General features: G+C 53.1%; 1 protein-coding gene across 1 annotated transcript in view; it reads right to left on the bottom strand.

Annotated features, from left to right (window-relative positions):
- GALNT9 (polypeptide N-acetylgalactosaminyltransferase 9) overlaps positions 1-19,381 on the bottom strand; it is a 120,716-nt gene that overhangs the window by 6,096 nt on the left and 95,239 nt on the right. Inside the window, exons 7-9 of the mRNA XM_069558598.1 lie at positions 5,596-5,781; positions 3,601-3,738; positions 2,050-2,145 (exon numbers count right to left, since the gene is read on the bottom strand). Coding sequence (XP_069414699.1) covers positions 2,050-2,145; positions 3,601-3,738; positions 5,596-5,781 — 420 coding nt within the window. The remainder of the gene's footprint in view (positions 1-2,049; positions 2,146-3,600; positions 3,739-5,595; positions 5,782-19,381) is intronic.

Below are 19,381 nucleotides of genomic sequence, written 5' to 3'. Positions count from 1 at the left end.
CCTGGCATGCTGCAATCCATGGGGTCAAAAAGAGTTGGACACGACTGAGTGACTGAACAATTGTTATAGGCTGAACTGTGGCCCCCCCAAAGTCATGTTGAAGTCCTAACCCCCCAGTACCTGTGGTTATGACCTCATTTGGAAACATGGTCATTGCTGAAGCGCTCTAGGGAAGATGAGGTCACACTGGGCTTGTTGTGGGTTAGTTGCTAGGTGGTGTCCAACTCTTTTCAACTCCATGTACTATAGCCCTTCAGGCTCCTCTGTCCATGGGATTTCCCAGGCAAGAATACTGGACTGTGTTGCCATTTCCTGCTCCAGGGGATCTTCCTGACCCAGGGATCGAACCTGGGTCTGCTGCATTGGCAGGTGGGTTCTTTACCCCTGAGCCACCTGGGAAGCCCCATACTGGGTTAGGGTGGCCCTAATCCAACATGACTGGTGTCCTGATAAGGAGAGAAGACATAGACATGGGAGAAAGGAGGGGGAAGATGAAGATACAGGCCATACAATCCATGTGCCAATGAAGGCAGAGACTGGAGGGAAGTGGCCACAAGAAAAGAACTCCAAGGGCCACCAGAGGCAGAGGGGAATGTCCCTAGAGCCTCGGGAGGGAGCACAACACTGCTCATACCTGAATTTCAGATTTCTGGTCTTCAGAGCTGACAGAATAATGAACAATTGTCACTTAAGCCAGTGCCCAGTTGGCTCTACTTCATCACGGTGGCCCCAGGACACTAACACAGCTGGGGATTGGGGTTTGGGGGCATAGCTTGTCCCCCTTAATATTTTAACAGGCTTCATGGAGACCAAACAGACTGAAGGTGTTTGCAAAGGAGAAATTACTGTGGGTGTGTCTGGCTTGCCATGGACACAGGTCCATCAGATCTCTCCGTGGGGCTTGGCCACGTGGGATGGCCTCCGCCATCCACCTGTCTCCACCTCCACTCCATTTCCGGCAGCAGCGAGGCCCCTTCTGCTGGCTGCCCCAGGGTCCCCATGTGGAGCAGGCTTCCCTGGGGAATTGAGCAGGGTCGCTGGAACACCCACCCCTCACCCAACCATGTGAGTCCCTGCCCCAAACACCTTGAAGCCAGCCCTGCACTGCTTCTCTCCACAGCAGGGCTCAGTGGGAAATGACCACGTCCACCTGTCACCTTGTGTTGCTTCCCCTCGAGGGGGCAGACAAACAGAGCCTGTCCAAAGACACCCCACAAGACATGGCCCCTCACTTAGGGTCTATGCCAGCCAGAGGACTCTCCTCCCATGTCTGATGGGCCCAGCAAAGTGGATTTCTTTCTGGAGGCCACATTAGCATCTCGATGGGCCAAATGTCATCCGGGGTCCTGTGAGGAGGTGGCAGGATGGGAGGAAGAGCGGTGTGCTCTGTTGTCCCTCCCATCTGCAAAGCACCCCTGGGCAGCTGCATGGACACGTCAGCATCCATGGATGTCCTAGAGCACAGATTCAGAGAGCTTCGAGGGGGTCAAGTGTCATTTCAGGGGTTAATTTTAAAGAACACTCAACACCCATTGAGAAAAAGCATTTCTCCTACAAGCTGTCCCATACCCCTGAACCCACTGATTCCACCAGCCTGGAGTCTGCACACCTGTACCCACCAACTCCACTGGCCTGGGTTCTAGACACTGGCATGGATGTTTATAAAGCCCTCCAGGTGACTCTGAGCTGCAGCATGGTTTGGCAGGTGTTCAGCTCTAAGAGCTGGTGGTTATGTGACACTTCCTGGGTTTTGTCTACCCTGTGGCCACTGCTTATTTTACCCTCATTTTCCACTTCAGTCCACACAGCAGCCTGAGAAGTAGGTACCATGATCATCGCGTCCAACAGATGGGGAAACTGAGGCATGGATGTTAGGTGATTTGCTCAAGGCCTGTTTGGCACCAAAGCTCTTGCTCTTAATTTATCTGGGGCCTGAACTCAGCCACTGTGGCATCAGGACACCACAGACAGCCTGACCCTGTTCCCTGGGTGCTACTTCTGGCTGTGGTCTGGGCTGTGGTCCCTGAGAGACATCACCATCCTCCCTACCTGGGAGGACATCCCGTGGCAGGGGTACAGGATGGCGCGGTCATCATCCTCTGCTCCTTGGTCTAAGCAGTAGCCGCTGGCTTTGCTGTTTCTCACCTACAACCAGAAGCCAAAGGAGAAGCCCCATCACAAAGGGCTAAAGGAGGCTAGAAGGGCTTTACTCACCTGTCCCCTGCCCAGAGCCAGTGGTCTCAGGAAGGGGTAGTCCTCCCAGGATGAGAGGGGACAAGGGAGGGGAGCATGGCGCTCTGGCCAGTGGGCTGGCTGAGGACTGTCTGGCTCCTGTGAATGGCCTCCCCGAGTTCAGGCCTTTGACTGTATGACCAGCTCTTCCCCTTAACAGTGGTAGGGTTGGTGAGAGGTGGGTGTTTCTATTCCCACAGTCCCCGTCTGGGCCTGCCTAGAGGCCTGCGTGGCTGCTAGATGCAAGAGATGCCTGTGTGCAGCTCTGAGCCTCGGGACTCCTGCAGCTCCAACTCTGCCCAACCCTGGCTCCACCCTGAGAGCAAGCCAGGCTGCCCTGCTGGGGGTAACAGACAGGGGAAAGGAGGTCTGCCCCCAGCACAGATCAGGGCAGGAGCACATCGCTCTTCCCGGCTTTAAGGAGAGGCGGGTATGGCCATGCATGTGGGGGCCGGGTAGACAGGAGGGTCTTCCCACAACTGGTGCCTCTCCTGGTGAGTCTCTGGGTCCTTCCGTTGTGCTCTCAACATGCAGGCATTGGCGGCACACAAGCAAGGCGGTGCGTGTGACCACCTCCATGTGCAGGCCTTTGCACGTGTCTGCTCATGTTCACCTGTCATTTTGTCTTGGCAAGCAGTATTTGTAACATGCAGAGCAGGCTCGATGGATGGGGTCTGTGTACATAGGGGAAGATGTATGGGGTAGCTTTTTGTATGTATGTATGCGAACAAAACTGTGTGCAAATGTGTACTTTTGTGTCTGCGTACACTTAGACGTGCATGCTTGCTTAGTCGCTCAGTCATGTTCGGCTCTTTGCAACCACATGGATGTAGCCCACTAGGCTCCTCTGTCCATGGGGATTCTCCAGGCAAGAATACTGGAGTGGGTTGCCATGCCCTCCTCCAGGGGATCTTCCCAACCCAGGGATCGAACCCAGATCTTCCACATTGCGGGCAGATTCTTTATCATCTGAGTCTCCAGGGAAGCCCAAGAATATTGGTATGGGTAGCCTACCTTTTCTCCAGGGACTCTTCCCAACCCAGGAATCAAACTGGGGTCTCCTGCATTGCAGGTGAATTATTTACCAGCTAAGCTACCAGGGAAGCCCGCAGTCTTACACATGTATATGCGATTGCATGGATCCACGCATGTGCCTGTGGGCACATGTACACATACACACACACGTGTCTCTGAATCTACTTTGTGACCCACGGAGGCAGGCATGCGTGTGCGTCCATGCAGCTCTTACACTGGCGTGTGAGTGCGCCTGTGTGCTCTGCCGGCTGCTGTCCATGGAAGTTCACAGAGGGACAGGCCAGGGAGCTGGGGGGCGGGGTGCGGGGTGCCAGCCATCCGCGGAGGCGGTACCTCTCCGTACGTGAGGGTGTCGTTGTACGTCCTCATCTCCGGGTATACGTTGTCCAGGTACCACTTGAAGCTGCGGCACTTCAGCCTCTGGCGCAGGGCCAGCCGCTCGGACACGTCCCCGAAGTCTACGCCCGGGTTCTGCGAGGCCGGAAGTGAGGCAGGGCAGGCGCTGGGGTGTGCGGAGCCCTGACAACCCAGGCCACGACCCGGTGGGGGGAGCTGCGGGACCCACAGGCACCCCTCCAGGAGCGTCCCCGCCCTCAGGCTTCCTTGTCTGGGGGCCTCCTGCCCTCCCAGGACCCTGCAAGGTCCAGGGCAGCAGGGCTGATGGCAAAGGCCTGCCGTCTCTGGCCTGTTTGCAGCAGGTCCCGCTGGAGACCGGCCTGGCCTTCAGTCAGCCACTGGCAGCATGTGTGGGCCTGGCTTGCTTGTCATGCCCTGCACACTCACCTGGGATGTAACTTAGAACATCCTGAACACTGCTGTTTACCTGGGCTGGGCCAGAGGGTCTGTACTACAGGATGATTTGTGGGGGTTGCTGTGGGCATTAGCTTGACCTCTGCAGGGACCTGAGACCAAGTCGGCACACGGAGATCAGCCACGTGCACATGAGCCCCATAAACTCCAGACGCTGACCAGTGACCTTCCCTGGTTGGTGACAGCCTACATGTGCTGCTGCTGGGAGAATTCAGCACTGTCTGTTCTTTCATCATAACAAACCCCAACCCCCATGTGACAGCTCTCCTGAGTTCTGAGTCCTTGTAGCCAAACACTGAAGCTCAGGGTGGTCTCGGAGGCCCTGGCACTCATGACAGGTGGGGGATGTGGGTGGGTTGGAGGAAGCCCACTCCCTAAGCCCAGGTCCCCAAGCGTTGATGCCAGCTAAGGACTGCCTGTGGGCCTCGGGAGAAGGGCACACTCTGGACTTGGGTGCGACTGGGCCTGGGAGATGTCACCAGATGCTGGGCTGTGATCTGACTCAATTCAGACGGTTCCAGTGAAGTTGTTTAAAACACTAGGACATTTTGCACATAATGAAGATAATTGTTGCTTCTTAACTTTTTTGTTATACACACGAAGCTCTATCTTTAAGCTAAAAATCCACATATACATGTGAGCCTATATGTGTGTGTGGATCCTAATAGAAGATCCAGCTGTTTCTGTGGGTGGATGTAAAAAAAAAAAACCTGTTCCCAGGACAAGTCTACCCCCAGAGACTCAAATCCTCCTGTGTCCAAGGAAGCAGCCTGTGTGTGAAGCCTGGTTCTGCAGCTGGTCGGGGTTGGGGGACAAGGAGAGCCTGTCCTCAGCACATATATACATGCCCCTGTATGTACATCCATGCACATGTACACACACACATATGCCCAAGCCCCCTTCCCAGGCTGCCCTGCCCCCCAGGCACTGGCTAGGACCCTCTGGCTCACACCCAGCTCCTGCTTCTGGCCAGCAGCAGCAGGCAGACCCCTGGCGTGGGCCCCTGCCTCCACTCCCCGCAGGATGGGTAGATCCGGCTGCAGACAGCACACATGAGAGAAGCCGCCATCCCCAGGCCCTGAGACCCTCGTGACAGGGTCCTGCAGAGGACCAAGTTACATGCCTACTCTGCCACTCATCAGCTGTGCACACTCGTGTGTGCAAGGCATGGGGTCATCGTATCACTGTGGACTCCTGCAGAACTGACATGAGAGGCTTCCGCAGGGCAAGGGGGATGCTTGTGCGTCCCAGGAGGGGCTGTGGTCGCCCTGGGGGAGCCCTCTCCTCACTGCCACCGCTGCACCCTCTCAGGGGCTCGTAATATCTAGCGAAGGAGCTCCTGTGGTGGTGTCGGGGGCTGCCAACGAGCGTCACAGCTGTTGGAAACAGGCTCTCCTCGGTGAAGGGAACGATGTTTCTGAGATGGAGCTGTCCAGCTGTGCCCTTGGATGACCCTGAGGCCGTCCCCAGGTGTTGCCCCTGCCCCTGGCCCCTCCCCGCCCAGCTTGACCAGCTTACGGTCATGGGGATGTTCCAGGCCATGTACACGTGGGACTTGAAGCCGTCCATCCACACCTCGGCTGCTCGCAGGGCGTTGCGCTTGGCGTAGTAGTCGATGTCGTTGTTGTAGGGCTTCTTGGTGCGCTCGATGTGGGCCACGCGGGAGCAGGGCAGCACCTCCATGCTGCCACCACACTGCCACACCTGCGGGGCACCCGAGTGCCCTGGGTAGTGGCCCGGCTCCTTCCCGACAGCCACCGGGAAGGAGTAGGGCCAGGGGCCAAGGGCACCATCCCTCCTTCCCTGCATCCCCCGCCCACGGTCCCTCGGACAGGTCTTCCCTCCCTAGAGTACGAGGAGGCCTGGCTGCCTGGGCTGTTCCAGGGGAAGAGGCCAACGAGAAGCTAAGGCCTTGGGCTAGGTTCACCAAAGCCTGGGCACAGGCTTGCCTCCCCTTCTGGATTTCCTACCAAATCTCATTTCTTTTGCACATTCCACCATCTAAACAATGGAGGGATTTTTCCTGGCACCCTGACACTTCATTATTATCCCTTTCCTGTGGCCCTCGCCCCCACTCAGCATTTGCTCCGGGCCAGGAGCCTGGCCCGAGAGGGCTTACTTAGCACCAGCAGCTGCCTCCACCACCTCTGAGCTGGAAAAACCAACCTACAGTCTAATTTTAAAAGAGCAGCTTCCTGTGCAAACGCCACCCAAACCACTCCAGATAACTTCAATCCAAGGGTGCACTTGCTATGCAAACAATGGCTTCAAGCACCCCAGACACAATCTCAGTCTAAAGAAAAGTCTAAAGAAACAACTGCTTCCTCTGCAAATAGGGCTGCCCAAAGTCCCTCACCGAGGCAACCTGCATCATGACCTCCTTTCATGCCTGCTTACTTCTTGCCCTGCTTCACCTCAACAAAACTCAGCCTTACTAGACATGGGCTGTGTTAGTCTATTCTATTCTATCCCATCCTGCCTGTGCTGGTTAAACTTTTTTGGCGGGGAGTTTTTCATTTTGTATTGGGGTACAGCTGATTAACAATGTTGTGATGGTTTCAGGCAAACAGCAAAGGGACTCAGCCATACACATACAGTACTGGGGCTTCCCAGGTGGCCCTAATGGTAAAGAACCCGCCTGCCAACGTAGGAGAGGTAAGGGACATGGGTGCGACCCCAGCCCAGGGATCCATTTCCGATACAGAAATGGATCCATTCTCCCCCAAACCCTGCTCCCATGTAATGGTTAACTTTATGCGCTGCATGGTGCCCGGATATTTGGTTCAACATTACTCTGAGTGTGTCCAGGAGCATGTCTCCAGCTTGCCCGCTGTGGGTCTTGTGCTTCTCAGCCTCCATCACTGTGTGGGCCAAGTCCTTATCATCTCTGAAGAATCCAGACTAATATCCTACCGTATCACATCCCACCCCATCCCACTGAAAGATGCTAGTACCATCCACCCGGTTGATGTCACCATGAACAAATCAGTCTGATCAACTTGGCCCAAGCTCTCTTCAGTCAGACTGTTACCCCTAAGCCTCTTCTAATTTAGACATTTTGGAGGTGCCAGGCACATGCTCAGCACCTTACTCACTTCATCTCACTCACCCCCACCATTACCCAGGAAGGACGGGTACCACAGGCAACATTCTCCCCACTGTACAGAAGAAGATACTGAGGATCAGAGAGGTTAAGCCAGTCACACGAGATCACGGGATATGACCAGGCCTGATCCCAGTTCACAAACATTTGTCCACTCAGCCAAACACCTAAGAGCTGTAGTTTCTGATCGCAGCGAGGATGAGTTTTAATTCATTTCCTGTTGCCCAGTTATTAGACATTTAAATCTTCCTCCTTCAATAGATCCTTCACTATTCAAAACAATGCTGCAATCTACATTAAAAATGCTTTCTTGGGACAAACCTTCACTGTAACTTGGCAGGCATGGGTGCTTTAAGCTAAAGTCTTGATGACAAGTATAATAGGGTGTCTCAGCCTTGAGCATGGGTTTCACTCGGCCACTTGCTTGGCCTTCTTCAGCCTGGAAGTTCTCCCTGATGCCCAGTTTAAGTGGCCCCAGCTTCCTCAAAGCCCATTTCTCACTCACAGTGTCTGTGGGGAGTGGCCTGATGCCTGCGGGCTCCAGCTTGAGCATCCAGAGCCCACCTCAGGGGCCCCTGTGGAGAGGTGTGCAAAGCTGAGCCTGACACCAGTTTGGGGCCACCCACATTTCCTGGGACCACCATAAATAAGGACCACAGACCAGGTTTGAACAACAGACACTTATGCTCCCACAGCTCCAGAGGCCCTGCTCCCTTGGGGGCCACAGCGGAGGACCCCACCTGCCTCTCCCAGCTTCCGGTGGCCGCGTCCCTCCCACCTCATGGCCTCCTTCTCTCCGGGTCTGTGTCTTGCCTTCCCTTCTCCTCTCTCTGGTAAGGACACCAGCTGTCAAATTGTCAAATTTACAGCAGTTTGGTTTAGTCACTAAGTCGTGTCCAACTCTTGCACCCCCATGGACTGTAGCTCACCAGGCTGATCTGTCCATGGGATTTCCCAGGCAAGAATACTGGAGTGGGTTGTCGTTTTCTTTTCCCGGGGATCTTCCCAACCCAGGGATCAAACCTGGGTCACCTGCGGTGCAGACAGATTCTTTACCAACTGAGCCGCCAGGGAAGCCCTGTTGGGCTGTGCTGTGCTACGTCGCTTCAGTCATGTCCAGCTCTGCGATCCTATGGACTGTAGCCCAACAGGCTCCAGGAAGCCCTCCACACCCTAAATCCAGAAGGATCCCATCTTGAGACCCTTCACAGATTCCAGGAGGATGTATCTCTGGGGTTGCCACTCACCCACCATAGCCACCAAGCTCTCATTTCAGGAAAGAGGACAGCCTAGCCCTATTATTCCTGTGTCCCCACTCTGCCTCCAGACAGAGGAAGAAGGCAGGAAAATCTCTCAATGGACAGTTGATGGCCCTTCCTCACATCACCCATAGCCAGGATAACAAATCATGTCTGAGCAAGTCAGACATCGTGGGTCGGGGAGGCTGCCTGCTCCTCGTGGCTCGCTGAGCATGCACCCAGCACCAGGTCCCCTGGCCCAGCTCATGGCCACTCGGGACCACTGCTCTGCACCCTGCAGAGGGCAGAGGGCAGCATCTGCCTCCCTTGCTGGATGGTGAGAACCCTGCATGCTCTGTGTCAGAGATGCTGGCTGAAGTTTATGCCTGCATTGTCTTGCTTCCACATCACTGGAGGAGGGACTGCTGCCCATCCTGGCCTGACCCTGGAGAGTTGCAGGGGGAGGGTGGAGGGCACTGTGGAAGCTTTGAAAGGCCAGGCCCGTGTGTGACGCCTACCCCTTCGGCTCACTGTGCTATGCTTAGTCAATCAGTCATGTCCGACTCTTGTGAACCCATGGACTGTAGGCCTGTCAGGCTCCTCTGTCCATGGGGATTCTCCAGGCAAGAATACTGGAGTGGGTTGCCATGCCCTCCTCCAGGGGATCTTCCCAACCCAAGGATTGAACTCAGGTCTCCTGCATTGCAGGCAGATTCTTTATTGTCTGAGCCATCAGGGAAGCCCAAGAATATTGGAGTGGGTAGCCTATCCCTTCTTCAGGAAAACTTCGGGACCTAGGAATTGAACTGGGGTCTCCTGCGTTGCAGCTGGATTCTTTACCAGCTGAGCTACCCAGGAAGCCTGGCCGTGACTTTGGCTCACACATTTCTATCTAATTCCAGCACAAGGCCCAGCTGCCCACAAGTCTGGGAACGCAGGAGGACACTTGGTGATCCAGGAACCTTCCAGGAGGCCAAACATGGAAACAAACAAAAGAAGCTCTGTAGACCTACAGGGCAAGCATCTGTCCATCTTCTGCGGCTGGATGTTTCCGAGGGGCCTCCCTGCTGTCCATCATCCCTGCCCAGTCTCCACCTCAGGCTAGAGGTTCTTCAAAACCCCTGTCCAGCCGTCCAGTCCTCTGATCTTCCCAGGACTCGCCACCCCTCACCCCTGCTCTCTCTGCTGGTCTCAGACCCTGCCCCACAGTCTGCCACGGCCTCTGCACTGGCTTCTGTCTCCATCAGGAATGCCCTCCTGTCTGGCTGCCTGTCCAGCTTCAACTCCTCAGATGTCACCTCCTCCGTGATTCCCTCCTGAGCACCTCATTTAAAGCTGCAGCCTCTCCTGCCTCATTCCCCTGACCAGCTTTATTTACCTATGTGACTTCTGTCTCTGTCTCACATGGGGCACCATTGGACTACTCATTTAATTTTGTCTGTGTCCCACTAAAACGTAAGCCTTGTCAGTGGGGTTTTCCATTGCTACGTTCCCAACTGATAAAGCTGGACCAGGAGATAGCAGTGAGGTGAAGATAAACCCCAACAATGCCACGTGGGATGGGCGGGGGATTAATCTGACTTCAGTGCAGATGAAAATGAGAACTGAGGCTCAGAGATGTTAAGAAGCACATCCAGCGTCACACAGCTAGTTCGTGGTGGGGCAGGGACTCAGCACTGTTGCACGAAGCCCCTGAAGTTGCTCTTCACCCAGGACTGTGAAAGGTGTCACGAGGCTGATCCACACGATGTAAGTGTTCTGGTTACACCCACTCTGTGTCACAACCGCTAATTATTAATATCTCAACAAAGGTGGTTAACTGCCACCCAAACAGAATAGCAGACAAGAGGCAGAAGGCCAAGGGTCAGGCCTGCAAGAAGCTGCTTGGAAGGAGGCTCAGGGCACCTGCCCACCCCACCTGAGGGACCCCCCTGCCTGCAGGGACCTGTGTCCCTCAGCCAGCAGGTCTCCTCAGCTCCTGGAGCCTCAGGGCTGGAATTCCAGAGCTGCAGCTTTCACACATAAGCCCTTCTCCTTAAAAAGTCTGGAAATAATGGTCTGCCAGCAGGGATGCCAATGAAAGCTTATTCATCCTCTAGCCCCAGCGTGAGCCTGATCTGTGCCCCAGTAAAGGCCAAGGGGCTGGGATGGTGACCTGGGACGGTGACTGGGCTGAGTGTGACCTGAGGAAAGCAGGGTGGGCAACAGCGCCTGGTACCTTCCCTCTAAGGATGCTCATCATGAATCAAGTTGCCATTTCTTGTGGTTTCTTCTCCATCTTCTTCTTGCACCACAATGATCAAAACAACATTCCTGGAGAGCCCTGCTATCAAAGAGCCAGTGCTTCCTGTGGCCTGAGCAGAAAAGGAAAACAGTGCCGGCCACTTGGCCTTGGCATTCATCCATGTAGCGGTGGGAGGTGATGGGTCTATACATCATTTTTATGGAGACGCTTCTTTGGACTCTGAGTTCATTTCCTTAACCGCACAGCCTCCCCACAGCCAAGAGCGTGGCATGCGGCCCCTTGCCGGCCCTGATTCTCTGTAAGCCAGTCTGTCTTCAGGGCGCCGAGCCTGGGTGGGGAACACAGATGGGGTAGGGGGCCTGCAAGCACTGCCAAAACAGGGGCGCCCCAATCTGCTCCATAGTAGGATCTCCTGGTGTGGCTTAAAATCCTGTGGTCTGGGCCTCACCCCCGTCAACCTCATCAGAACTGATGATCAGATGGTGGGCTCCCTGGGGACTGGAGTCTGCACTCAGGCAGAAGGCCATGCTGTCCCTGAGGCCTCCTGGGAGGGGGAGGGAGCAAGCCCTGTGGTTCTGTTTGGATAAAGCTGAACTCAGGGGTCCCTGCTGTTGCAACCAGGGTTTCCAACTGGGACCCTCCAGTGAGGCAATGAAGTGACGAGACCTGCAGGTTCAGCCCTGCAGCGAGACCTGCTCACACGCCCAACTCACAGTTACTGCTGGGACAGCTCGCCCTGTGGACATGCCGTGTCCTGTGGAGCTACCCCCGCCCCACAGCAGGGACGCTCAGGAGGGTTGCCTGGGAGCCCACCCGGGCCTCTGCTCTCTCCCGGCAGCAGTGGAATCCGAGGGTCTGGCGTCCCGGCTACCGGGACAGAAGGCAGGCCTGTGCTGACACATCAGGCCCGGAGCGGAGACCCAGCGAGTCTCAGGTCCTTGAGAGCTGGCGGCCCAGCCCACAGGCCCGGTGATTTCACAGACGCAGCCCCGGTCGCCACCCAGGATGGCGGAGGAAGCAAGGTCCAGACACCTACTCCCCGCTGACTCAGGGTTGATCCTGAAGGTCTCAGGGGTCCCAGGGTGAAGGCTGGGGAGAGGCCGAGGGTACTGCAACTCCTTTCTCCTAGGAGTGGTCTGGGAGCCAGCCAGCAGTGTGGACAGTCAGGCCCAGCTGGCCCTCCTTGATCAGAACTGAAGTGTCTTTGGGAGACCTGGAGGCAGGTGCCACTGCCATGGCTGAGCTCCTTCTTATGCATCCGATCTCCCCACAGGCAGTTAATGACTGTCCAAACAGATGCTGGCCATAAGACACCAGCCTGGAAACAGGCACAGTCTGAACCGTGAGCACCTCCCCAAAAGTCTGTCCATCCTTCTCGCACTTTCAGAGGACCTGAGGACTGCCAGGAGCCACACGGGAGATCCCACCCATGACAAGGTCATGTGGAAGAGAACTGTTACGCAAGGCTTCAGAACTCAAGGGGCTCCCTAGGCTTTCTCGAGCATCTACCCCCAAACCAGATTCTGTCTGTTTTACTATTTCATGACTTTCACCAACTCCTCTGACATTAACAGGGGGCTAATGGGAAAGACTAGAGATCTCTTCAAGAAAATTAGAGATACCAAGGGAACATTTCATGCAAAGATGGGCTTGATAAAGGACAGAAATGGTATGGACCTAACAGAAGCAGAAGATATTAAGAAGAGGTGGCAAGAATACACAGAAAAACTGTACAAAAAAGATCTTCACGACCCAGATAATCATGATGATGTGATCACTAATCTAGAGCCAGACATCTTGGAAAGCGAAGTCAAGTGGGCCTTAGAAAGCATCACTACAAACAAAGCTAGTGGAGGTGATGGAATTCCAGTTGAGCTGTTTCAAATCCTAAAAGATGATGCTGTGAAAGTGCTGCACTCAATATGCCAGCAAATTTGGAAAACTCAGCAGTGGCCACAGGACTGGAAAAGGTCAGTTTTCTTTCCAATCCCAAAGAAAGGCAATGCCAAAGAATGCTCAAACTACCGCACAATTGCACCCATCTCACATGCTAGTAAAGTAATGCTCAAAATTCTCCAAGCCAGGCTTCAGCAATACATGAACCGTGAACTCCCTGACGTTCAAGCTGGTTTTAGAAAAGGCAGAGGAACCAGAGATCAAATTGCCAACATCCGCTGGATCATGGAAAAAGCAAGAGAGTTCCAGAAAAACATCTATTTCTGTTTTATTGACTATGCCAAAGCCTTTGACTGTGTGGATCACAATAAACTGTGGAAAATTCTGAAAGAGATGGGAATACCAGACCACCTGACCTGTCTCTTGAGAAATCTGTATGCAGGTCAGGAAGCAACAGTTAGAATTGGACATGGAACAACAGACTGGTTCCAAATCTGGAAAGGAGTACATCAAGGCTGTATATTGTCACCCTGCTTATTTAACTTCTATGCAGAGTACATCATGAGAAATGCTGGACTGGAAGAAACACAAGCTGGAATCAAGATTGCTGGGAGAAATATCAATAACCTCAGATATGCAGATGACACCACCCTTCTGACAGAAAGTGAAGAGAAGCTAAAAAGCCTCTTGATGAAAGTGAAAGAGGAGAGTGAAAAAGTTGGCTTAAAGCTCAACATTCAGAAAATGAAGATCATGGCATCTGGTCCCACCACTTCATGGGAAACAGTGGAAACAGTGTCAGATTTTATTTTTTGGGACTCCAAAATCACTGCAGATTGTGATTGCAGCCATGAAATTAAAAGACACTTACTCCTTAGAAGAAAAGTTATGACCAACCTAGATAGCACATTCAAAAGCAGAGACATTACTTTGCCGACTAAGGTCCGTCTAGTCAAGGCTATGGTTTTTCCTGTGGTCATGTATGGATGTGAGAGTTGGACTACGAAGAAGGCTGAGTGCCGAAGAATTGACGCTTTTGAACTGTGGTGTTGGAGAAGACTCTTGAGAGTCCCTTGGACTGCAAGGAGATCCAACCAGTCCATTCTGAAGGAGATCAGCCCTGGGATTTCTTTGGAAGGAATGATGCTAACGCTGAAACTCCAGTACTTTGGCCACCTCATGCGAAGAGTTGACTCATTGGAAAAGACTCTGATGCTGGGAAGGATTGAGGGCAGGAGGAGAAGGGGACGACCAAGGATGAGACAGCTGGATGGCATCACTGACTTGATGGGCGTGAGTCTGAGTGAACTCCGAGAGTTGGTGATGAACAGGGAGGCCTGGTGTGCTGCAATTCATGGGGTTGCAAAGAGTTGGACACGACTGAGCAACTGAACTGAACTGAACCCTGACCACCTTTCTCTGGAGAAAATCAACTTAGAGCTATAGCTAATAAGTCTCCTGGACATGGAAGGAATATTTCAAATCAAACCCCCTCTGTTAGCATTCTAGCTTGCTCAGCAGGTATATCCAGACTCTTACAGCTACGCACGTGATTATTTACAGCCTCCCAACTATGAAAGGCACGGAAAGCCTAAAACATAGAGCCTTTGAAAGAGTTAAAAGTTATTAGAGTAGTGCTAGTGCTGGTGTAGGATTTCATTATTGGGCCAATGCTTGTTACTAAGTTCCCATATCTCTTATCCACTGTTCACCTGGGAATGCATTAGTTAACATAGTGAGAATGTAAGAAAAACAAGTGTAGCCTTGAATTTAACCACATTAGATCTTTGAGCTAATTGGTTCTTTCTTGTAACTCACTGCACCTTTACTCTGTGAAATGTAACTCTGTTTGGCATTTTCTGAGGCTGACATAGATTAGAAATATGAAGAAAAAACACTTTGAGGGAAAATAAGTTTTCTGGTTGAGCAGCCTTTATCAAAAGAGGGTCATAAAATGTTCACAGGCCTCCAAGGCCAGAAGATACTGTACACAACATCATTTGTGGGAAAGGTATGCAGAAAAATCCTGGTTTCGATAAGGGCAAAACTGCTGGAATGTTTGGGCTGACTCTGTATGACCTTGCATCTTTCATTTCCCTCTATGTATAAGGCAAGGTATAAAAGTACCTTTTGAAAAATAAAGCTTTTGGGCCTCGCTCATCGAAACAGCTTGGTCATCCCGTGTTTTTTCTTCTGTCTATCTATCTTTCTTTCTCTCTCTCCCTCTCCCTATCTTTTTCAGGCTGATCCCTTGGAGCATAGAGGCTCCCTGCGTTCACTTATCTGCCCGGGTTTCTAAGACCTAAACGGGAAGACGTTCTGCATCTTCACTCCCTCGGGAGACCGGGAGGGCACCTGTGGCCTCCGTGAACAGGGCAAACTTCTTGTCTCGGAGTTTTATTGGTTCTCTGTGTAAACCAAGGAATACCAGCCTCTTTCTCTCCTCTATTTTCTTATCTACAACATTCTTTCCTTATCTCTCTCTAAATCAATTGCCAACGGCCTTTTCTCCTTCGGGTTTCCCTGGATCCTGTGGGGGCTGGACCCTGGCGGGGGACATCACCTCCTTCAGGATTATTAAAAAAGATTACCCCAAAGAGCACTGGAAAAGAAGCCATTGACTCCTGCGCCCAAATGCACGTCCATGACCTGTAACAGCTGGCTCACTAGGAGATGGCTGGCATAGCTGCATGGACTCAAGAGAGGCCAGAGGGGAGCTCTGCAGAAGGTCAGGGCTGAAGAGGGGATAGGAGGGCTGGCCTGTGTATTAACTGTCTTTTTACTTTAAATTTTTATTTTATTGGAGTATAGTTTATCTACAGTGCTGTGTTAGTTTCCAGGGTACCGTACAGTGATCCATTTATACATACACACGTGTTGATTCTTTGTCTTTTGTCTTTACTCTGGGCTTTGACATCTGGGGCCTCACTGACCCAGAGGGACTGCCTCTCCCAGGTTCCTAATTCCTGGAGGCTGTAAACCGCTCACCTGATGCCCCTTTACCTGCAAACCAACCAGCCTGAGCCCCACCCCAAGCCCCTCTAGGAGCTCTCACACTGAGGGCAGGGCCAGTCCCATGTCCCAGAGCCTTGGAGTTACTCAACCAGCCACTGCTGGGCTCCCCTGCCTCCCCCATCCTTCCCTGGGAACCCTAGTAAAGGTTCTGACCCTGGTGTACCCCACCCTCTGCCTCTTGACCTCCCTGTGGTCCCTCCTCCTGGAAACTGGCAGTAACCCCCTCCTGTTAGTGGCCATCATCTCCAGACCAGCTGGCTTCCCCATAAGTGAATAATGAAACAGCTGGCCAGGGCTGCCAGCCACCTGGGGGCTGGGACAGCAGGTGACAAGGGGTCTTAGACCCCAATTCCCTCTCAGATTTCATCTTGCAGAGCAGGATACACCTCACTCCATGCAGGCCCTGTTCCTATTATTATCCTATGACTGCGTTGGAGGAGGATTTTAGCTGCTGGGCAAACTCGGAGTGTCCTGCTTTGAGAGTTCAGAAGCTGCCGACTTTCACATGAGGGCCTCGGAAAGCTTTCTGCTGGTCACAGCATCCTCATGACCTTGCTCTGGTCCAGCCTGTTTGAAGCCCACTTGGGAGGAAAGCATACAGAAACGCTGGCTCTTGGAGGTGCAGACCCCAGACACAGTGGCGCCTCCCCAGCCACTTTGACAGAAGTCATCAGTTTCACCGGTGACCTGCTCAGGACCCTTGTCTTTCTCAAAAGATCTGCAAGTGACACTGGGAGGCTTTTGGTGACGGAGCTGCAGCTGTATCACACTCCTGCAGACCGCATCAATTATGAAATTATGTACCTGGAGATGACTCCTGGCTGGCATCTGAGCCCCCGGCCATCCCCAGGACTCTGCTGTGAGTCCAGGTGGGAAGGGTTTTCTGCATGAGGCCCTCTGCTTCTGGTGATGCTGTTTCACAAGTTCATCCACCAGAGCCATTCTCCCTCGTTTCCCAGGGAGCTCAGGTCCTCTGGGTTCTTGGAGCGTCCAAGCAGAGGGTGGCGCGGCCCAGTCTACCCCGACGGCCCCAGCTGGCTATTTAAGCCTTTGAGGCCCGAGATCTGAGGATGACCAGAACGACCCTTTTCGGTATCAGGATTGACTGATCACTTTAATCAGCAACCAGATTTCACTGGATCCGGGCAAAAGTGCAAGTCTGGCTGCTGTCTGTGTGCACAGAAAGTTGGGGGTTTAGGGGGCCGGGGTAGGGCGCGCTGCTCCAAGCAGCCACTCGGACCCACTGGCACCTTTCTGCAGCTCCGCGCCCTCCCAGTGGCTGTGGATGGAGAAGGAGCGCGGGTGTGGAGGGTGGCGTTGGAGAACTCACGGCTCAGCCTGAAGCCGGGGAGCATGCCGCCGCCTCTCCGCATTGCCCCATCGGGGAGTTAATGGATGGTGGTGGGGGAGACCACACCCAACAAGGCTGGGCAGTGCCAGGCTCCGGGGGAGGGAGGCGCGGCTATGCTGCTCTGCAGCCAGCGGAGGAGACAGAGACGGGGAGGATAGGGGGAAGGAAGAGGGAGGGGGAGAGGGGAGGGGAGGGGGAGAGGGGAGGGGAGGGGGAGAAGGGAGGGGAGGGAGGAGAGGAGGGGACGGGATAGAGGAAAGGGGAGAGGTTAGGGGGCGAGGAGGAAAGAGACGGGAGAGAAACAAAAGGGAGCGGGACCATCCGGCCTGAGTGCTCGGCCAGGTGGAAAAGAAGGGGCAGCTGCTGAGTGAAGGCTGGAGGAGCAAATGAGAAGCCCCTGGCGGCCCACGTCTCTTTGAAGGTGGCAGCTGTGCGGGAGCGGGGCCAGGGGCCGGCATTCCTAGGCTTCTCCGGGGAGGGCTTGTCCGCGTGGGCTTATTACTTGGATGCACACAGGAGGCACTGCAGCAGGGTAACAGGCAGGGTGGAGCAGCCAGAGGAGGGGTGTGGGAGCCCGGCCTGGCGTCTTGTCACTGTCCCACCCTTCGGCCGAGAACGGCATTTTCTCCAGCAGAGGGAGGCTCCTGGCAGATGTTGGTATGTCCCCAGGCCTGTAACACGAGTTCCTGGCTTCCCTCCGATGTGTCCCGGGCCTTCACTGGCCATCTTCCTCCTGCGATCCGTGAGCCCTCATCGCCACTCTGGGAAGCGGCTCCACAGTCTGTGAGGGGAAAATGCTTTCTCTCTGGACCTAAGAGCAGGGAACTAACTCACTGCTGGGCCGGAGAGAGCCCGAGGGGCAGAAGCTGATGCTTTACTGAGTGTTATTCTGAGGTTAAAGCCGGCTTTGTCCAGGCCAGCTATAAGGAGCATATTCCTGAGTTTCTCAGCTTGTCTTCCTCAGAGTAGCCTGCGCTTATACATGGTGAGGAAAACTTGGGCCTAATTTAGTTTATTCTTGACTTCTAGGTTTACCTGTGATGAACTGTGTATGTTTCCTTCTGGGTGTTGGAATCCACTAAGCATAAGAGTTGAGTTTACCTTGAAAATACTGAGGATGGGACTTTGCCTGTCAAGCTATGGCCAACATCTACTCACATTGGCTTCTTTCTCTTTCTCTCTCTCTCTCTCTTTTTTTGCCTTTGTAATAATCCATGGATCCAAAACCAATCAAACTGTCCATCCATCCACCCACTTACTCATTAATAAACCCATTCATCCACCTGAGAGAGTCATTTCCTAGGCAGGTTGATAAGAAGTCTAGGGGTCCCCAAGGAGAGAGGGGTCTGGAATTCTCAAGGAGGAAGAAAGGACAAATGTTTTTCCTTCTCTACATTCCTTAGGATTATATAACAACAATGTATTCTGCCTGAGGACAGTCTCTGGATTAAACCTTTTGGCTAATTCTGTAAATTATGGGAGTAGACCTGCTCTTTACAAGGATTATATAACAACAATGTATTCTGCCTGAGGACAGTCTCTGGATTAAACCTTCTGGCTAATTCTGTTATCTTAAAATATGGGAGTAGGTCTGATGAGGTCTTTACAACCTCCAGACATTCTTTGGATTTACTGGAGAGTATATAACTCCATTGTTAACACTAGCAAGGGGGTACTCTTTCTGCCCCCTTCTGATGCCTATGTCAGAAGCTTTCTCTATCTCCTTTATACTGTAATAAAACTTTGTTACACAAAAGCTCTGAGTGATCAAGCCTGTCTCTGGCCCCGGACTGAATTCTTCTCCTCCGGGGGCCAAGAATCCCGGCGTCGTAATTCAACAACAACCTTTCACACCCAACCACCACTTATTAAACACCTATCCACCACCCACTCATCTATGCATCCACCTAGCCATCCATCCAAGCATCCATCCATCTATCTGTCCACCCATCCACTCACCCACTCATCCATCCATTCGTATATTCACTCATACATTCATCCACCCACCCACTCATCTATATTAGTCCTTCAATCAACATGACTCTAGGCGGTGTGCAAAGCTGTATTAAGAACAAATTGAGAGGCAAAGCAAGCTCAGTGTTTCTAGCCCAGACCTCTAGGGAAAAGGTTGGCTATAACATAGGCTGAAGCTGAAAAGAACCTAGATATCCCGCCTCACACTGTCTCACCTGGCACACACCGAGAAGGTACCAGCCATCATCTTCCTTTTGGCAGTACAGAATCCCTCCCTTTAACAAAAAACTGGACTTCATATCCACTCTGGAGAAAACCATGGGCATGATTTTTTTAGAGATTTCACATCTGAACCTAATTTTTTGAAATTATTTACAATCTGTTCAACTGCCCGCCGCCCCACCCCAACACACTCTCTGCCCGGGCCCAATTATTTCAGGAAATAATTCCTAGAGTGCAGCCAAGGCAATGCCTCCCTCTTG

The sequence above is a fragment of the Ovis canadensis genome, chromosome 17 (genome assembly GCF_042477335.2).
Source record: "Ovis canadensis isolate MfBH-ARS-UI-01 breed Bighorn chromosome 17, ARS-UI_OviCan_v2, whole genome shotgun sequence".
In the NCBI taxonomy this organism is placed as follows: Eukaryota; Metazoa; Chordata; class Mammalia; order Artiodactyla; family Bovidae; genus Ovis; species Ovis canadensis.
This window is presented reverse-complemented; position numbering and strand designations above follow the sequence as displayed.